This window comes from Scyliorhinus torazame, chromosome 5 (assembly GCF_047496885.1).
Source record: "Scyliorhinus torazame isolate Kashiwa2021f chromosome 5, sScyTor2.1, whole genome shotgun sequence".
Taxonomy (NCBI): domain Eukaryota; kingdom Metazoa; phylum Chordata; class Chondrichthyes; order Carcharhiniformes; family Scyliorhinidae; genus Scyliorhinus; species Scyliorhinus torazame.
This window is the reverse complement of record NC_092711.1, coordinates 180,106,762-180,126,665: the sequence shown is the minus strand read 5'-3', so window position 1 is coordinate 180,126,665 and position 19,904 is coordinate 180,106,762. Positions and strand designations below refer to the sequence as shown.

General features: G+C 50.2%; 1 protein-coding gene across 3 annotated transcripts in view; it reads right to left on the bottom strand.

Annotated features, from left to right (window-relative positions):
- Positions 1 to 1,197: 1,197 nt before the first annotated feature.
- Positions 1,198 to 19,904, bottom strand: part of LOC140422512 (uncharacterized) — a 73,134-nt gene continuing 54,427 nt past the window's right edge. The window contains exons 1-2 of one of the 3 annotated variants that reach the window (XM_072507523.1): positions 4,792 to 5,215; positions 1,198 to 4,392 (exon numbers count right to left, since the gene is read on the bottom strand). In XM_072507523.1, coding sequence (XP_072363624.1) covers positions 2,862 to 4,040 — 1,179 coding nt within the window. In that variant the 5' untranslated portion in view covers positions 4,041 to 4,392; positions 4,792 to 5,215 and the 3' untranslated portion in view covers positions 1,198 to 2,861. Of the gene's footprint in view, positions 4,393 to 4,791; positions 5,216 to 19,904 lie in introns of those variants that run through there. The other 2 variants (XM_072507524.1, XM_072507522.1) reach the window with 2 other exon arrangements.

The following is a 19,904-nucleotide window of genomic DNA, read 5'->3' as shown; positions in this document are numbered from 1 at the left end:
ACCAGAAGGTCCAGCTGAGAATTAGAAACCAATGAGAGTAATTGAGGGGTTAAACCAGAGATAAGAATTCCTTTCAAAGTAGGTCGAGTTCCTGAATCCCTGAATCATCTATCTGTTTTTTGTGTTAAAGTGGTTTAGTTATGGTTTATGCTTTTTGCTATGTGTTCGACCTTTTTATGTAATGTTTGATATTTTGTTTCTAAGTTTTGATTCAGTTATTCAATTGAATAATTAGCAATAAAGTCGTATTTTTGACACCTCCATTCGACCGCACGATCAACTCTTATTAGAAGGTAAAATAAGAGCCCCAACAGCCAGAAAGGTGCCCGAGGCTCAAATGGGAAGTGGAAACTTGTGGCTCTAATCCAACACTTCAACATTTGTCAGTCAAATCCATGTTCTTTATCCTGAGGTTTTATTATTAGATTTAGGCACTAGAGGCAAACGGTGGGGGTTTGAAAGGGTAACTTTCCCTTTCTAACTTTGTATTGTCTATATTGTCAGCCGTGGCTCAACGCGGAGTCAGAAGGTTGTGGGTTCAAATCCCAGTCCAGGGGCCTGAGGACAAAATTCACATCCAACATTCCTTGTCCCAGCGCTGAGGGGCTGCTGCACTTTCAGAACAGCCTTCTTTCAAATAAGATGTTAAACTGAGGCCCTGTCTGCTCCTTTCAGGTGGGTGTAAAAGTTCCCACAGCCACTATTTTGAAGAGCAGGGGAGTTATCCCCGGTGTCCTGGTCAATATTTATCCCTCAATCAACATCACTAAAAACAGATCATCTGCTCATTATCACATTACTGTGTGTGGGATCTTGCTGTGTGTAAATTGGCTGCTGTGTTTCCTACATTACAACAGTGACTACACTTCAAAAGTACTTCATTGGGTGCAAAGCACTTTGGGACATCCTGTGGAAGGCGCTACAGAAATGCAAGTTATTAAATCAAAGGTTTATGTTTTCTGATCTTGTTATCTGGATCTTTATCGATTTCAGCCACCCCCAACTTCCCATTTAATAAATTCACTTTGTTTCAGACAAGACTTTAACCAATTAAGACAAAGACAGAATTCTGTGGATAGTAAGGTTTAAAAGTTCATTCAGTGAAACATGTTTACTGGACAACTTAAAAGACATTGACTTTTACTGTTATGTTCTGCAGTCTCAGGACAAAAGAATGTGAAGTTGTAGCACGTGGGGTGGTATTCAAATAACAAGAGGTTTATTGAAGAGCTGTTAACTCGACAAAAGTTTGATCGAGACTGAGACAAAGTCTGCGAGGCAGCCAATGATGTTACAAACTATACACGTGACTGAACTCTAAAAGTAACCATGCAACAAAACAACACCAATCCTAAATTTAAAATATTTATGACTTCATGTGGGTGATCAGTCTGTAGAAGCGTAACCCTCTCTGGCTCCTTCTTCGACAGTAATTCTTGTGGAATTCAGCCTCGGGAGTCTGGCTACTTCTTTGACAGTAATTTCCTTGGAACTCGGCCTCGGGAACCTTCAGTACTTGGCCAGCAAGGAAGACCTTCAGAACCTCTACTTTTATCCCCAAAGTGACCATAACCTCACGTCAGAGTTGGGCCTGTTGTAACATGACAATTGGTCAATTTGGTCACTGGATTAATTTAATTGAATCCCCAATGATTTTCATCACCGTCTCTCATTATCTTAGACAGGAATACAATAGAACTGTTTCATACTATCCCTTTATCTGATTCTATACAATACCTTATTCACAGTTTTAAATGTTGAGGCTAATGTGAGCTTGAAGGTCTCTCTCGCCAGTACATTTATCTTTATTGCACATTCTTTACATCCAGACCAATTCAACCTTTTTACGTTCTTACAGCAAATAAAACTAAGTGTTTTACTATACCTACTGAGTCATTGATTCGTTAATTGTAACTCTATTAAGGTTCACTACTTAATTAATCACCTATTGCTGACTGACAGCTAATTAATACAGTAATATGTAATTAATACATTTGGTTAATACAAGATCCACTGGTTCAGAAAGACAGTTTATGTTAATTCTTACACATCTTTAGATTGAACATTGAGCCTTAGTCTTGATCCAGACTTTGACAGAATATAATGTCATGCAGTTTCTTAAAATTAGGAAACTTTTTCTTTGTTTGAACAATGTTTCCCAGCTTTGCAGTTTCTCAAAACATAAGTGTTCACAATATTAATTTTTAAAATGCAGATCAAACTATGTTAGAGTTTAAAATGGCTTCCTTGACCTTGTTACTTATGACAGTGTATACATTATTAAAGTCATTGATTTTTAAAACTAAAATTGATTACCAAAGACCTACATATAGTTTCCGAAATTACAACGGTGATTACAGTTCATTGGCTGGAAAACACTTCAGGAGGTCCTGTGGTCCTATAGCGAGAGATGCTGTAGAAATGCAAACTTTAAAATTGTCCTGCAATTGGGATGTATTACACTCAGTCCCTGCATCAAAATGATCAAAAATAATCACATTTAAATTTATGTAATATCCATGTACTTCCACCCATTTTGAAAACTCTTGTGAAAATCCAAACACACTGTGTCCTGAATGATTTGTTTAAAACACAGCGAGTTGTTGCGATTTGGAATGCACTGCCTGAAAACGAAGCAGTTTCAACTGTTATCATTCAAAAGGAAATGGGACAAATTCTCGAAAGGACAGGGAAATTGCAGGATGATGGTTTTAATTGGATAGCTCGGTCAAAGCATGAGCAGGTTGGGCAGAGTGGCTCCATTCTCTGCCATCATGAACCTACATACGAATGAGAGAAATTTCATCAGCTCCAGTCTCTCCAATTGAAAGCGGAAGCTCATCGGAATCCAACCCCCGTCATCACTTGTGAACTCGCTGGTGTCTCAGCAGGTGGGACGAGTGAGTGAATCCCTTCGCACACACGATGCAGGTGAATGGCCTCTCCCCTGTGTGAACTCGCTGGTGAGTCAATAAGTTCGATGAATTACTGAATCCTTTCCCACACACGGTGCAGGTGAAGGGCCTCTCCCCGGAGTGAACTCTCCGGTGATTCCGCAGGTTAGATGAATCAGCGAAACTCCTCCCACACTCGGTGCAGGTGAATGGCCTCTCCCCCGTGTGAACTCTCCGATGTCTCAGAACGTCGGATGACGTTTTAAACCTCTTTGTGCAGTGAGAGCAGCTGAACGGTTTTTCTTCGGTGTGAATGCGCTGGTGTACCCTCAGAACCGCAGCACTTTTGAAGCCATTCCCACATTCAGAGCATTTAAAGGGTCTTTCATTAGTGTGAGTGACCTGGTGTACCAGCAGGCTGGATGACTGAGTAAATCGCTGCCCACACACGGAGCAGGTGAACGGCCTCTCCCCAGTGTGAACTCGCTGGTGTGTCCGCAGGGCGGGTGCATCACTGAATCCTTTCCCACACTCAGAGCAGACAAATGGCCTCTCCCCGGTGTGTACCCGCTGATGTGTCACTAAGTTGGAATAATTCCTGAATCGCTTCCCACAACTGGAGCAGGTGAACGGCCTCTCCCCGGTGTGAACTCGCTGGTGTGTCTGCAGGTGAGTTGACCGAGTGAATCCTTTCCCACACTCAGGGCAGGTGAATGGCCTCTCCCCAGTGTGAACTCGCTGGTGCTTCAGCAAACCGGATGAATTACTGAATGCCTTCCCACACTCAGTGCAGCTGAATAGCCTCTCTCCAGTGTGAATCCGCCGGTGTGTCAGCAAGTTGGATGAATGACTGAATGCCTTCCCACACTCAGGACAGGTGAACGGCTTCTCCCCAGTGTGACTGCGGCGATGAATCTCCAGTTTAGATGGGGCTCTGAATCCTTTCCCACACTCAGAGCAGGTGAATGGTCTCTCTCCAGTGTGAACTTGCTTATGTGTCTGCAAGTGTGAAGACTGAGTGAATCCCTTCCTACATAGGGAGCAGGTGAATGGCCTCTCTCCAGTGTGACTGCGTCGGTGTGTTTCCAGCACAGATGGGGATCTGAATCCCTTGCCGCAGTCACCACATTTCCACGGTTTCTTCATGGTGCAGGTGTCCCTGTGTCTCTCCAGGTTGAACAATCAATTCAAACCTCATCCACACACAGAACACTTGTACGGTCTCTCTCCGCTATGAATGGTGTGATGTTTTTTCTGGCCGTGTAACTGGTTAAACCTCTTTCCACAGTCAGTTAACTGGAACACTCTCACTCGGGTGTGTGTGTCTCGGTGCTTTTCCAGTCACACTGATTTTTAAAGCCTTCTGAAGCAGACAGAATAGAGAAACATTTCTCCTTCTTGAGTCAAAGGCCAATGATATTCAGGCCCCGATGAATTGAGAGACTCTTGATGTGACGATTAATTTGAGGTTTCTGTCTGCAAATCCTCGTCTAATATCCTGTAATAGGAGTTCACAAAAATTATCACTGTCAGTACAGGATAGAAATTCAGAACGGTCAATTCTAGTTTCTATGGAATATTCTTTCCTCTCTCGTTCCCCCCAAATCTGTAAATCTCCGTTCCACACACTCTCCCTCCATTCTCACTCTGCTGTATCTAATATCCACCCTCCCAATTCTCCTGAAGGTGCTGATTCAGGCTGATTGACAGATCCCTGCTCACTGCTTCCTGTCCTGGACACAGAGATGCAGGCTGCCAGACAGATATATGTCTATAATACTGGACTAAAAAATGTGTGTAACTGGATTCACTTCCTTTCCCTTCAGTTGCTGCAAGTCACCAATTGAAGTGAGAATGAGAAAAGAAATGGAAAGGGGGAGAAAAGTGTTTTACTCACAGATGTTGGAGACAGGAGGAAGTTTTAGTCTGTGTGAAGCTCAATAGACATCACAGCCCGCGCTCTGATTGGCTGGAGCACCAGAGTCCTTCCGGTGTTCCAATTCTTCCCATTGGTTAACACCTCAACATGAAGTTCAGGGGGCGTGGCCTCCCCGCACACGCGTAATTTCCTTCGACCGTGGACATGCGCAGTCCCGGGCCGCCCACCCGCGGCGAATAAAGCGGTTAGCCCAGCGCGGGGGATTGTGGGAGCTGGGGGCGTCATTACTCATCCGGAGCCCAGTCTCCAAACCCTTGGGACTGGGTGGGAAAGGGGGCGGGGCGCAGTGACACCTCACCCGACACAAAGCACATGTGGGTGGTCACTGGATTGGATTGTGACGTCGTCCTCCCCCTCAGCAACACAGCTTGTTAACTTCAGGTGTGAAGATTTGGACACCTGGGTGACACATTGGGGAGGGCAGCAGGTGAGAGTGAGACTGAACCAGAGAGTCAGCACCTTCAGGGGAGGAGAATTGGGGGAAAGCAGGAGCAGGATAGTGGGATGAAGTAGTGTTAAATCAATAGGGAGGAGGGATTGTGTGGAGGGGACAGAGATTTATTGATGGAGAGGAAGATGGATTTCCTGTGACAACTAGAATCATTAGTTCTGAATTTCTATTCTGTGATCACATCCTGTCAACACCATCTCCTTGAGTCAAAGGCCAATGATATTCAGGCCCCGATGAATTGAGAGACTCTTGATGTACCGACTCATTTGAGGTTTTTGTCTGCAAATCCCCCTCTAATACCCTGTAATAAGAGTTCCGGCTTGGGTCACTGTCTATGCGGAGTCTGCACATCCTCCCCGTGTGTGCGTGGGTTTCCTCCGGGTGCTCCGGTTTCCTCCCACAGTCCAAAGATGTGCAGGTTAGGTGGATTGTCCATGATAAATTGCCCTTCGTGTCCAAAATTGCCCTTAGTGTTGGGTGGGGTTACTGGGTTATGGGGATTGGATGGGAGGTGTTGACCTTGGGTAGGGTGCTCTTTCCAAGGGCCGGTGCAGACTCGATGGGCCGAATGGCCTCCTTCTGCACTGTAAATTCTATGATTCTATGATATTGTCAGTACAGAATAGAAATTCAGAACAGACAATTCTAGTTTCGATGGAATATTCTTTCCTCTCTCGTTCCCCAAAAGCTGTAAATCTCCATCCCACACACTCTCCCTCCATTCTCACTCTGCTGTATCTAATATTCACCCTCCCAATTCTCCTGAAGGTGCTGATTCAGGATTATCATAGATTATCATAGAATTTGCAATGCAGGAGGCCATTCGGCCCATCGAGTCTGCACCGGCTCTTGGAAAGAGCACCCTACCAACGGTCAACACCTCCACCCGATCCCCATAACCCACTAACCCCACCCAACACTAAGGGCAATTTTGGACACTAAGGGCAATTTAGCATGGCCAATCCACCTAACCTGCACATCTTTGGTCTGTGGGAAGAAACCGGAGCACCCGGAGGAAACCCACGCACACACGAGGAGGATGTGCAGACTCCGCACAGACAGTGACCCAAGCCAGAATCGAACCTGGGACCCTGGAGCTGTGAAGCAATTGTGCTATCCACAATGCTACCGTGCTGCCCACAAAGGATGATTGACAGATCCATGCTCACTGCTTCCTGTCCCCGACATAGAGGTCACAACAAATAAGAGCTGGAATTGGCCATTCGACCCATCGAGACTGCTCAACCGTTCAATGAGATCATTGGTCGATCTACCTCAGCACCATTTTCCCGCACTATCCCCCATATCCCTCAATATCTCCAACATCAAGAAACCTATCAATCTCTGATCTGAAAATACTTTTAAAAAAAAAGATATATTATTCCAAAACAAGCAATAACATCAATTCTACATCCAATCAAAATGAAGTTATACAGTTTGCATGTATTTCCTTTTTCAGTCTCTACCCCTCCCGTGACGAACAGCTCCTCGAATATTGCCATGAACGGCTCCACTGTACCTCAAATCCCTCTTCCGACCCCCTTAATTTGATCTTCTCCAAGTAGAGAAACTCATATAAATCCCACAGCCAGGCCGTGACCCCCGGTGGCGTAACCGACCTCCAATTGTGGGTTGGGCTCACAATTGTTCACAATTTACATAGATGATTTGGAGTTGGGGACCAAGTAAAATGTGTCCAAGTTTGCAGGCGACACCAAGATGAGTGGTAAAGCAAAAAGTCAAGAGGATACTGGAAGTCTGCAGAGGGATTTGGATAGCTTAAGTGAATGGGCTAGGGTCTGGCAGATGGAATACAATGCTGCCAAGTGTGAGGTTATCCATTTTGGTAGGAATAACAACAAAAGGGATTATTATTTAAATGATAAAACATGCTGCTGTGCAGAGGGACCTGGGTGTGCTAGTGCATGAGTCGCAAAAAGCTGGTTTACAGGTGCAACAGGTGATTAAGAAGATGAATGGAGTTTTGTCCTTCATTGCTAGAGGGATGGAGTTTAGTACTAGGGAGGTTATGCTACAACTGTATAACGTGTTAGTGAGGCCACACTGACAACATTGAATTCTTTACCCGTCAGTCTGGCCTCAATAAAACTCGAGATGGATTTGTAAGTATAGTATTATTTATTTTTAACCAACTTTCAAGGCTGACTCGCTCCACAGAGATTCAGAACACACAAGCGGTCTGTCTCCTGGAGCTCCAGAACCGAGTGAGATCGGAGACAAAGAAATCTTTACAAATCTCATTCAAATGGCATCACGTTTCACGTACAAGATTCTCATAGGTCATCCGATACACCTCCTGACCTGGCCATATATCCTGATTGGCTCACTTCGCATTCCTTAACCCTGGGCCTCTTGTTACCCAGCATCCTTTTCCCCATCCTTGCCATGCTTTCTGAATCCCTTTGTCCTTTGTTTGTGAACTCACTACTATCAGACTAGCTCACATCTACATTATTGTAACTAATATTTGAACTAACTATTTTATATCACATTCGTTTGTTCAATTCCTCAACACCAGGAATATTGTATTCAGTTTTGGTCTCCTTACCTGAGAAAGGACGTATTGGCACTGGAGGGTATGCAGAGGAGATTCACTAGGTTAATAGAATCATCGAATTTACAGTGCAGAAAGAGGCCATTCGGTCCATCGAGTCTGCACCGGCCCTTGGAAAGAGCACCCTATCTAAGCCCACACCTGAACCCTATCCCCGTAACTCCATCTAACCATTTTTGGACACTAAGGGCAATCGTTCATGGCCAATCCACCTAACCTGCACATCTTTGGACTGTGGGAGGAAACCGGAGCACCTGGAGGAAACCCATGCAGACACGGTGAGATCATCCATGATCTCATTGAATGGTGGAGCAGGCTCGAGGGGCCAGATGGCCTACTCCTGCTCCTAGTTCTTATGCTCAAAAGAATCCATCGCTGGAAAATCAGAGAGGCGAAGGCCACAACATCAGCCCCCTTTCCGTCTAGCACCTCCAAAACCCCAAAGATCGCCACCATAAGGTGCGGTTTCACCTCAGGTCCACCTTGACAGTCACTTTTCTTTAGCTTTTGGTCTTCCTCAGATGGATTCACTGTTCTGCTCGGTTGCTATGCTCTATCTTTCCCATGTACCGAGCTGTGAGAGCTGGCTCTCTCACTCTTCTTTAGCTTTTGGTCTTTCTCAGATGTATTAGCTGTTTTAGCTCGGCTGCTTTGCTCTGTCCCTTTCCTATGAGAGCTATCAGAGCTGACTCTGAGCTGACTCTGTGCTGACACTGCCTTCTCTGGTTCTTTCTCTGCTTCGCTGCCTAACGTCCCCTTTCTCAGGGACGTTTAAGTTTTTATGACTTTATTGTAAAGTAACTTTTATTTCACTTGGATTGTAAAAGGTACCTTTAATCTAAATTTTTCTAACACGACTAAGTATTCATTTTGAGCTTGACCTCATCTCATAGATCTCTGATTACATTGTTTCCTTTGTGATGTTCAAAAATGCTTTGATTTCAAAGTGGTGTGACTTTTGATTCCTGTCGTTTCTATAGTTTTATTATTGTCAAATTGTGTCCCCAGCTCATAATTTTGACTTTGATTTGGGTCTAACGTGTGTTACCGTAGACACGTTGTCTCCAGCTTCCCATATTCATCTGGTGTCAGCAGAATTTCACACCTAAGCATTTGTCACCTAATTCAGCTGAAAACCTCATCCATTATTTTCTATTTGCTTACCTAACTTCAAAAGGAGGTGTGAAACATTGCTTTTAGCGATATCCTAAAATTCACCGATTGTGTCTTGAAAGACCTGCTTGTTTTGTTTGCTAAGCCTGCTTGACTAAGGCTATCTGCATTTCACAGCCCTCTCCTGCAGCTGCTGTTAACCCTTCGTGGGATTTTTCCCTACATTCTCCCATGTTTCTTACATCAGGTATTGCCATACCTCCATGTTTCAAATGTTTCCATATTTTCAATTACAGCACCTATTGGTCCCCCCTCGTTCCCCCTCCCTTACTATCCATTATTGGCCTTGAACAGGCTGATGAATTGCCCCCACGCTTTGTGAAAGCCCTCGTCCGCCTCTCGGATGGTATATTTGATCTTGTCCAGATGGAGAAATTCCGACAGGTCTGCCAGCCAGTGTGCTGCTGTGGGTGGTGCTGTGATCGCCAACCAGGCAGGATTCTCCGGCGGGCGATTAAGGAAGCAAGAGCAAGGGCATCGACCCTCTTCCCCCTTTGTAGTTCTGGCTGGTCTGATACCCTGAAGATTGCCACTTTCTTGCAAGTCTCCACCCTCACTCCCACAACCTTGGACATTGCTTCGAAGAAGGCTGTCCAGAACCAAACAAGCCTGGGTTATGCACAGAACATGTGGGCATGGGTGGCCGGGCCTCCCTGGCACCTTTCACACTTGTCCTCAACCTCCGGGAAGAACCTGCTCATTTGGGTTCTGTGCTTTGTGCACCACCTTAAGCTGCATGAGGCTTAGCCTTCTGCAGGAGGAGGTGGAATTGACCCTACTTATTGCTTCACTCCAGAGTCCCCACCCTACTTCCGATCCAAGTTCATCTTCCCATTTCTGTCCTGCACTGTCTAGTGGCGTTCTCGCCCATTCTAAAAGTCGTCCGTATATGCCCCACAGTTTCCTTTCACCGTATTGTCTGCATCCAGTAGTTCCTCCAGCATTGTGTCTCTCGGGGCCCGAGGGTACCTCGCCATCTCCTTGCGGAGAAAGTTTTTGATTTGTAAATGTCGGAGCTCCTGTCAGTTCGGTAGCTCCAGTCTCTCCGTCAGCTTGTCTACGGTTGCAAGTCTGTCCCCCATGTAGAAGTCCCTGATTGCTAGCATTTCTGTCTCCACCTCTCAAAGTGGCGTCTAGCATGGCTGGTGGGAATTTGTGGTTCGCACAGATGGGAGCCATGGTGGGCACCTCAGTTAAGCCAAAGTCTCATCTGGTTCCAGGTTTTTAGCATTGCTACCACCACTGGGCTGGATGTGTAGTTTACCAGAGAGGGTGGGGCGGGATGAGAGCGATGTCGTGGCTAGGGCAGGAGTACTCCTCCACCGTTACCCATTCCTTGCTTGACTCGTTTACCCAACCACTCACCCTCTCGGCTGTAGCTGCCAGTGGTAGTATTGCAAGTTCAAAAGGGCATGCTTCTTCTGCAGTGTTTTAGGGATTCTTGAATTTTTCCCCACCGCACCCCCCATACAAATGCCATAATCAATTTATCTGTTCTTTGGAAAAGGCCTTGGGGATGAAGGCCGGTGGGTCTAAACAGGAAGAGGAACCTTGCCAGTATGTTCATCTTGATCGTCTGCACCCTCACTACCATGAAAATGGGAGTAGGTCCTTTTTAACTTCTTCTGCCAAACTGGTCAGACTCCAACTGTGGATCCGTGTCCAGTTCTGGCCTATCTGGATCCCCAGGTAGTGAAATTTGTTTTGGGTTAAAGTGGTAGACTTTCCAGCTCTGTCCCTCCCCCATTCAGGTTCACCGGGAATGCCTCGCTTTTGCTCAGGTTGGGTTTGTGGTCCGAGAAGGCCCAAAACCCTTCCAGGAGCTTCATGATTTCTTTCAAGCCATTCTGCAGGTCTGTGATGTAGAGGAGCAGGTCATCCATAGCACCATAAGACATAGCAGCAGAATTAGGCCACTCGGCCCATCAAGTCTGCTCCGCCACTCAATCATGGCTGATATTTTTCTCATCCCCATTCTCCTGCCTTCTCCCCATAACCCCTGATCCTCTTATTGATCAAGAACCTATCTACCTCTGTCTTAAAGACACTCAGTGATTTGGCCTCCACAGCCTTCAAGAGTTCCACAGATTCACCACCCTCTGGCTGAAGAAACTCCTCCACATTTCTGTTTTAAAGGATCGACCCTTTAATCTGAGATTGTGTCCTCTGCTTCTAGCTTTCCCTACAAGTGGAAACATCCTCTCCACGTCCACTCTATCCAGGTCACGCAGTATCCTGTAAGTTTCAATAAGATCCCCCCTCATCCTTCTAAACTCCAACGAGTACAGACCCAGAGTCCTCAACCGTTCCTCATTTGACAAGTTCTTCATTCCAGGGATCGTTCTTGTGAACCTCCTCTGGACCCTTTCCAAGGCCAGCATATTCATCCTAAGATACGAGTCCCAAAACTGCTCACAATACTCCAAATGGGGTCTGACCAGAGCCTTATATAGCCTCAGAAGTACATCCCTGGTCTTGTATTCTAGCCCTCTTGACATGAATGCTAACATTGCATTTGCCTTCCTAACGGCCGATTGAACCTGCACATTAACCTTAAGAGAATCGTGAACAAAGACTCCCAAGTCCCTTTTTGCTTCTGATTTCCGAAGCATTTCCCTGTTTAGAAAATAGTCTATGCCTAAATTCCTCTTTCCAAAGTGCATAACCTCACACTTTTCCAGATATTATTTCATCTGTCACTTCATTACCCACTCTCCCAGTCTGTCCAAATCCTTCTGCAGCCCCCTTGCTTCCTCAATACTAACTGTCCCTCTGCAGATCTTTGTATCATCTGCAAACTTAGCAACAGTGCCTTCAGTTCCTTCTTCCAGATCATTAATGTATATTGTGAAAGGTTGTGGTCAGGCACGCCACCAGTCACCGGCTGCCATCCTGAAAAAGACCCCTTTATCCCCACCTGCCTTCTGCCAGTCAGCCAATCCTCTATCCCCATGCCAGGATCTTATCCTTAACACCATTGGCTCTTAACTTATTGTAGTACCCTCAATAATGACACAAGAGTTTGGAATGGTAAATGAAGGCTTTAACAAGCAGAGAACTAGCCAGCTACAGAGACAGCTTACTGAGTGCCACCTACAGGGCGTCACCTTATTTACGGCTCCCTGGTGGCGGAGCTGGAGGCAGAGTCCCCCAGGGTTCCAAACCCGGTCTTAAAGGGGCATCACCTACATGGTGTTAAGGGTACAGCAACCATTCATCACATTCACCCCCTATTTTAAAAAAATGCAAAGTCCGTCGGGGGTGAAGTGGAATTACATGTCTATTCTTTTCAGCGGCCTGATCGTCCTCGTCGACCTGCTCAGCTCGGGCGATGGTGCGGCGGACACGGACGTCTTTGGTGAGGGTACATCCGGGAGCACGGTGGTCGGAGCATTCATCCGGGTCGGGGTTGAGGGTCAGGGGGGATAGCTGGGGGAATAGCTGGGACTGGGGGTAGCTGTGCCGGCGGGGAGTGTGGAGGGGGGTCGGGGGGGGGGGGGGCGGTCAGTGTCTACCGACAGAGTGGGGGTCCCGGGGGGGGGGGGGGGGGGGCGTCAGTGGGGGAACCAGCGGGTGCCAGATCCCGGAGGGAAACCGTGTTTTGCCTGCCGTTGGGGTGCGCAATGTAGGCATATCGGGGTTTTGCATGTAGCAGCTGGACCCTCTCGACCAGGGGGTCCGTTTTATGGCTCCTCGCGTGACTCCGGAGAAGAACAGGTCCCGGATGGTCAGCCAAGGTGGAAGCAAGACCCCAGAGATGGGGTCTTCTTGGGGAAGACAAACAAGCGGTTGTGGGGGGTCTCATTCGTGGCCGTGCAGAGGTGCGACCTAATGGAGTGGAGGGCATCGTGTAGGACCTCCTGCCAGCGGGTGGTTGGGAGACTTGTCAACCGTAGGGCCAGAAGGACAGCCTTCCAAACTGTCGTGTTCTCCCTCTCCACCTGCCCGTTTCCCCGCGGGTTATAAATAGTTGTTCTGCTCGAGGCGATGCCCTTGCTAGCAGATACTGACGCAGCTCATCACTCATGAACGATGTACCCCGGTCGCTGTGGCTATAAGCGGGGAAACCAGACAGGGTGAAAATGCTGTGCAATGCCTTTACCACGGTGGCCGAGGTCAGGTCGGGACAGGGAACGGCGAATGGGAAGCGGGAGAACTCGTCGATGACGGTTAGGAAGTAGATATTGAGGTTGGTGGACGGGAGGGGACCTTTGAAGTATACGCTCAGTCGCTCAAAGGGCCCCGAGACCTTTACAAGGCGAGTCTTGTCTGGCCGGTAGAAGTGCGGTTTGCACTCCGCGCAGATCAGGCAAGCCCTGGTCATGGCTTTGACCTCCTTGGTGGAGTAAGGTAGGTTGCGGGACTTGATAAAGTGGGCGAGCTGGGTAACCCCCGGGTGACAGAGGTCATTGTGGATGGCCCGCAAACTATCCCCCTGCAAGTTGGCGTACTTGCCGCGGGACAGGGCATCTGGGGGCTCGTTGAGCTCCCCTGGACGATACTTAATATCGTACCCGTAGGTGGAGAGTTCGATCCTCCACCTCAAGATTTTATCATTTTAAATTTTGCCCCGTTGTACGTTATCAAACATGAAGGCTACCGACCGTTGGTCGGTAATGAGGGTGTACCTCCAACTGGCTAGGAAGTGCCTCCAGTGCCACACAGCCTCCACAATGGCTTGTGCCTCCTTTTCGACTGCAGAGTGCCGAATCTCGGAGGCGGTGAGGGTCCGTGAGAAGAATGTTACTGGCCTGCTTGCCTGGTTGAGGGTAGCAGCCAGGGCGATGTCTGACGCATCGCTCTCTACCTGAAAAGGGATGGTTTCGTCCACCGCATGCATAGCGGCCTTGATGATGTCGGCCTTGATGTGACTGAAAGCCGACCGGGCCTCAGCTGTCAGGGGAAATGTCGTGGTCTTTATGAGTGGGCGGGCTTTGTCCGCATATCTGGGGACCCACTGGGCGTAATAGGAGAAAAGCCCCAAGCACCGTTTGCGGGCCTTGAGGCTACGGGGGAGGGCGAGTTCCTTAAGGGGGCGCATGCGGTCGGGGTCGGGTCCTAGGACCCCGTTTACCACGACGTAGCCGAGGATGGCTAGTCGGGTTGTGTGGAAAACGCATTTTTCCTTGTTGTAGGTCAGGTTGAGGGTCCTGGTGGTCTGGAGGAACCTTTCAAGGTTCGCGTCATGGTCCTGCTGATCATGGCTGCAGATGGTGACATTGTCCAAGAACGGGTAAGTAGCCCGCAGGCCGTACTCGTCCACCATTTAGTCCACCGCCCTCTGGAAGACAAAGACCCCATTTGTGATGCCGAAGGGGACCCTGAGGAAGTGGAAAAGCCGGCCGGCTGCTTCGAAAGCAGTATAGAGGCGGTCTTTCGGTTGGATAGGGAGCTGATGGTAGGCGGATTTTAGGTCGACAGTGGAGAATACACGGTATTGAGCGATCCGATTGACCATCTCTGCTATGCTGGGAAGGGTGTACGCATCGAGCTGCGTGAAGTGGTTTATGGTCTGGCTGTAATCCGTTTCTTTTCCCCGGACCGTACTACCACCACTTGTGCTCCCCAGGGGCTGTTGCTAGCCTCGATGACCCCTTCTTCCAGTAAAAGCTGGACCTCCGACTTGCTAAAAGTCATTTCTTGGGCACTGTACCGCCGGCTCCTGGTGGTGACGGGCTTACAGTCGGGGGTGAGGTTCGCGAATAGTGAGGGGGCTGCAACTTTCAGTGTTGCAAGGCTGCATACCGTGAGGTGGGACAAGGGTCCGCCGAACTTTAGGGTCAGGCTTCGGTGGCTGCATTGGAAATCCAGACTGAGCATCAGGGGGCGCAGAGGTGAGGGAGGATATAAAGCTTGAAACGAGCGTATTCGGTGCCCTGGATCGTGAGATTCGCAATACAATACCCCTTGATTTGGACCGAGTGGGACCCGGAGGCGAGGGCTATGGTTTGGGAAACGGGATCGGTGCGCAAGGAGCAGCGCCTTACCGTTTCTGGGTGGACAAAGCTCTCCGTGCTCTCGGAGTCGAAGAGGCAGGGAAATGTCGAACCCGTTGACCTGGACCTGCATCATGGAGTTCCGCAGGTGCTTTGGCCGCGATTTGTCGAGGGTGATCGCCCCCAGTTGTGGGTAGTCCGAGTCCTCAGCCGAGTCGGATTCACAAAATGGCCACCGCCGTCGGTCGCACGTGTCGGGTCTAGAAGATGGCCGCCACCGAGATGGCCACCCCCATGACTCGCACGAGGCCAATGACGTGTCAGAAAGTGGTGTGTCCGGCCGGTGTGCAGCCCCCGTTGCGGGGCCTGCGGGCCTGTGAGCTCAATTTTCGGGCCTGGTGAGCTTTTCGTTTCTGGGCCTTGGGCCTGGCCAGGCAGACCCTCGCGAAATGCCCCTTCTTTCCGCAGTCGCTGCAGATGGCAGAGCGGGCTGGGCAGCGTTGACGTGGATGCTGGCCCTGCCCACAGAAAAAGCATGGTGTGCCCCCGGTCTGGGTGGGTCGCTGCGCGGCGCAGGCCCGTAGCGTGGCTGAGTCTGGGGAAGTCCGAGGGGGGCTCGCAGGGTCCGCGGGGTACTTGCCTAGGTTGTGGCGGGCCACTTCCAGTGAGGTGGCGAGCGTTACCATGTCCTGAAGGTCTTTAGCTCCATTTTCGAGGAGTCGCTGCCTGATATAGGTCGAACGGATGCCGTACACGAAGGCGTCTCGGATGTGCAGGTTCATGTGCATTTCCCCCCTCACATCCTGATGGTTGCAGTTCCTGGCGAGCGCGGTGAGCTTTTCCACGTACTCGTCCAGCGTTTCCCCTGAGCGCTGCCGGCAGGTAGAGAGCAGGTGCCGTGCATGTACCTCATTTATGGGTTTGACGAAATGCTTTCGCAGGATCTCGATCGCCTCGTCGTAAGTGGTCGCCTTCTCGATCATGGCGGAGATTCTGTGGCTCACCCGGGCGTGGAGTAGGCGCAGCTTGCGAGGCCCTAGGACGGGAGCTTCCGAGGATTCCAGGTAGGCCTCGAAGCAGTGGAGCCAGTCCTTCAAAATTTCTTTGGCCTCCGGTGTCCGTGCTTCCAGGTTGAGCTTTTCTGGCTTGAGACTGGCGTCCATCCGACCGTTCTCTGCTTATTAAATTGTAGTACCCTCAATAACGACACAAGAGTGTGGAATGGTAAATGAAGGCTTTAATAAGCAGAGAACTAGCCAGCTACAGAGACGTGTGTTCACTGAGTGCCGCCGACAGGGCGTCACCTTATACGCGGCTCCCTGGTGGGCGGAGCTGGAGGCGGAGTCCCCCAGGGTTCCAAACCCGGTCTTAAAGGGGCATCACCTACATGGTGTTAATTCATCACACTTATTCAAGAATCTCCTATACGGCACCTTGTTAAAGGCCTTCTGGAAATCAAAATAAATCATGTCCACTGTTTCTCCTTTGTCTCATTCCTCGTTACCTCCTCAAAGAACTCAGATTTGTCAGACATGACCTCCCTTTGACAAAGCCGTGCTGACTCAGTCCTATTTTATCGTTCACTTCCAAGTACTCCGCGATCCCATCTTTAACAACGGACTCTAAAATCTTACCAATGACTGAAGTCAGGTTAGCCGGCCTATAATTTTATTGAAGCATTTGTAATTTTAACAGTTTTAACACTTTAACATTTCTTAAACACCCAAGCGGGTCGACACATGCAAAAAACATAAAAATAACATCCCCTACTACCCCCGCCCTACTTCCTAATTACCCGTATATTAGGTTCCCTGTCCTTGTCTTACACTAGCATGCCTCCCATTTTCTACCCCACGCCCTTTACCCCCCCCCCCCCCTTGCTGCTGACGGTCAGTTTTCCTCTAAGAAGTCGATGAACGGTTGCCACCTCCGAGCGAACCCCTGAATTGAACCTCTCAAGGGGAACTTAATCTTTTCCAGGCTCGGAAACCCCACCATGTCGCTGACCCACACTCCTGACTTTGGAGGCTCCGAGTCCCTCGATCCCAAGAAAATCCGTCTCCGGGCCACCAGGGACGAGAAGGCCAAAACATCCGTCTCCCGCCCCGCCCTGGGCCCCCGGATCTTCCGATACCCCAAATATTGCCATCTCTGGGCTCGGAGTAACCTTCCTTTCCAGGACCTCTCACATGACGTCTGCAAATCCCTGCCAGAATCCCCTCAGCTTCGGACACGCCCAAAACATATGTACACGATTTGCCGGACTTCCCCCGTACCTCCCACACTTTTCTTCCACTTCCTCAAAAAAAAAAACTCATCCGGGCCACAGTCATACAAGCCCTGTGGACCACCTTGAATTGGATCAGACCAAGCCTGGCACACGACGAGGATGCATTGACTCTCCACAAGGCCTTTTCCCATCTCCCGACTTCCAACTCCCTTCCCAACTCTTCCTCCCACTTCCTCTTCAAATCCCCGATCGGGACCCCTTCCCACTCCATCAATTCCTTGTATATCTCCGAGACCCTTCCCTCTCCGACCCCTGTTTTTCACATCGCCTTATCCTGTAGTCCCCTCAGGGGGAGGCGAGGGAAGCTTGGAACCTGCCTCCGGACAAAGTCCCGTACCTGAAGGGACCGGAACCCGTTCCCACCCGGCAACTCAAACTCCTTCTCCAGCTCCTCCAGGTTCGGGAAACCCTCCTCAATGAAGAGATCTCCAAACCTCTCAATCCCTGCCCGCTGCTATCTTCTAAAGTCCCCATCCAGCACCCAGCCCCCGGAACAAAACGGTGATTGTCACAGATCGGTGGCCACACCGACGCCCCCTCCAGTCTCATGTGCCGCCTCCATTGCCCCCACACTCTCAGGGCTGCCACTACCACAGGGCTTGTGGAGTACCGAGCCGGCGAGAATGGCAGAGGCGCCGTTAATAAAACCTCCAAACTCGTACCCTTACAAAATGCCGCCTTCACTCACTCCCAAACCGACCCCTCCCCCACTACCCACTTCCTGATCATCAATAGGTTGGCTGTCCAGTGATAATTAATGAAGCTCGGGAGGGCCAAGCCCCACTCGACGCGATCCCGTTCCAGGAGTTTCACCCTCGGGGTTTTACCAGCACACACAAAACCCGAGATCACCGCATTCATTTTCCTAAAAAAGGGACAAAAATCAGGAGACATTGAAAAAAGAGCAGCAGCCTCGGGAGGATTGTCACCTTCACCGTCTGTACCCTCCCCACCAGTGTCAGCGGGAGCATGTCCCACCTGCGGAAATCCCTTTTCATCTGATCGACTGCTCTACCCAAATTTAACTTGTGAAGCTGCTCCCAATCCGTAGCCACCTAAATCCCCAGATACCTGAAACTCCCCCCCAACACTTTAAAAGGTCAATCTCCTTCCGTGCCTGAATCGCAAACACCTCGCTCTTTCACGTATTTAGCTTGTAGCTTGGAAACCGCCCAAATTCTTCCAGTGTGATACGCAATCAATACGCTTGAGTCCACGTGGAGTCATATCGATTCAGCTTTAATCAGATAGAACTGTACCCAGCAGCGAAGTTACAGAAGTGAGGACTGCTGGGACGGCATTGGTTCTTATACCCCGCCTCTCAGGGCGGGGCTATGTACATTGCCCAATGGTAGACCCCGCGGTCTAGCCAATGGTTATTCCTCTCTCTGGTACCGCAATACCTGGTATTACCACATTCACCCTCTGTTAAAAAGAGTCGGCGGGGTGATGGCCAGTATTACTGTCGCCTTTTCATGGTAGGACCAGGTATTGCAGGTACCATGCTATCGAGGGTTGCAGAGAAAGTTCTTGCGTTGTTAATTTTCCTCATGGTGCTGCAATCAGACGATCGGGCGGCCTGGTCATCCTACTGGAGCGTCTAAGTTTCGGCGGCGATCCTGGTGAGGGCCCCGGCAGTAGTGACTCCGGGAACGTGGTGTCTTCCTCCCAGGCAGTTTCGTCACCCCTAGGCGGCGCTGTGAGGTCGAAAGATGGGCAGAAGGAAGGGGTGCCTGTAGGGGGCGTTGGTGCCTGCTCGGCTATGGGTTGGGGTTCTGGCGGCAGTACTGACCCTCCGGTCAGGTACGGGGGGGGGGGGGGGGTGTGGCAGTGGCACGGGCACGCGTGGTGCTCCGGCGGGCGCCAGGTCCCGGAGGGAGACCGTATCTTGGCGTCCGTCGGGGAACGCTACGTAGGCGTACTGGGGGTTGGCATGCAGCAGGTGGACCCTTTCGACTAGCGGGTCCGACTTGTGCGCCCTCGCATGTTTCCGCAGCAGGACGGGTCCGGGTGTTGCTAGCCAGGTTGGGAGCGAGGTCCCAGAGGAGGACTTCCGAGTCGGGGTGGACGCAACTTTCCGTGCTCCCGGAGTCGATGAGGCATGACGTCACATGGCCGTTGATGCCGATCGTCGTGGTGGCCTTTGCTAGCGTTCGGGGCCGACTCTGGATCAGGGTGACGGAGGCCAGCTGCAGCAAGGAGTGAAGATCGGGCAGCGCATCGTCAGCAGTGTTGGGGGCTTGAGGCCCCATCCAAGATGATGCCGTCCATGGATCGCACATGGAGTCCGGGGACCCCGAGGATGGCGGTGGGGAGAAACAAAATGGCGGCGGGGAGGGACAAAATGGCAGCGCACTCTGCTCCCACGAGGCGGAGGCCAGCTGCAACACAGGGTTTTGGTCGGGCGGCGCGTAGCCAGCCGCGCTGGGGGCTTGGGGCCCCATCCAAAATGGCGCCGGCCATGGATCGCACGTGGAATCCGGGGACTCGGACGATGGCGGCGGGGAGGAGCAAATTGGCGGCGCACGCTGCTCCAGCGTGGCGTAGACCAGCTGCAACAAAGGGTTTTGGCCGGGCGGCACGTAGCCAGCCATGCTGGGGGCTTGAGGCACCACCCGGCCAGGGATCGCCCATGGAGTTCGGGGA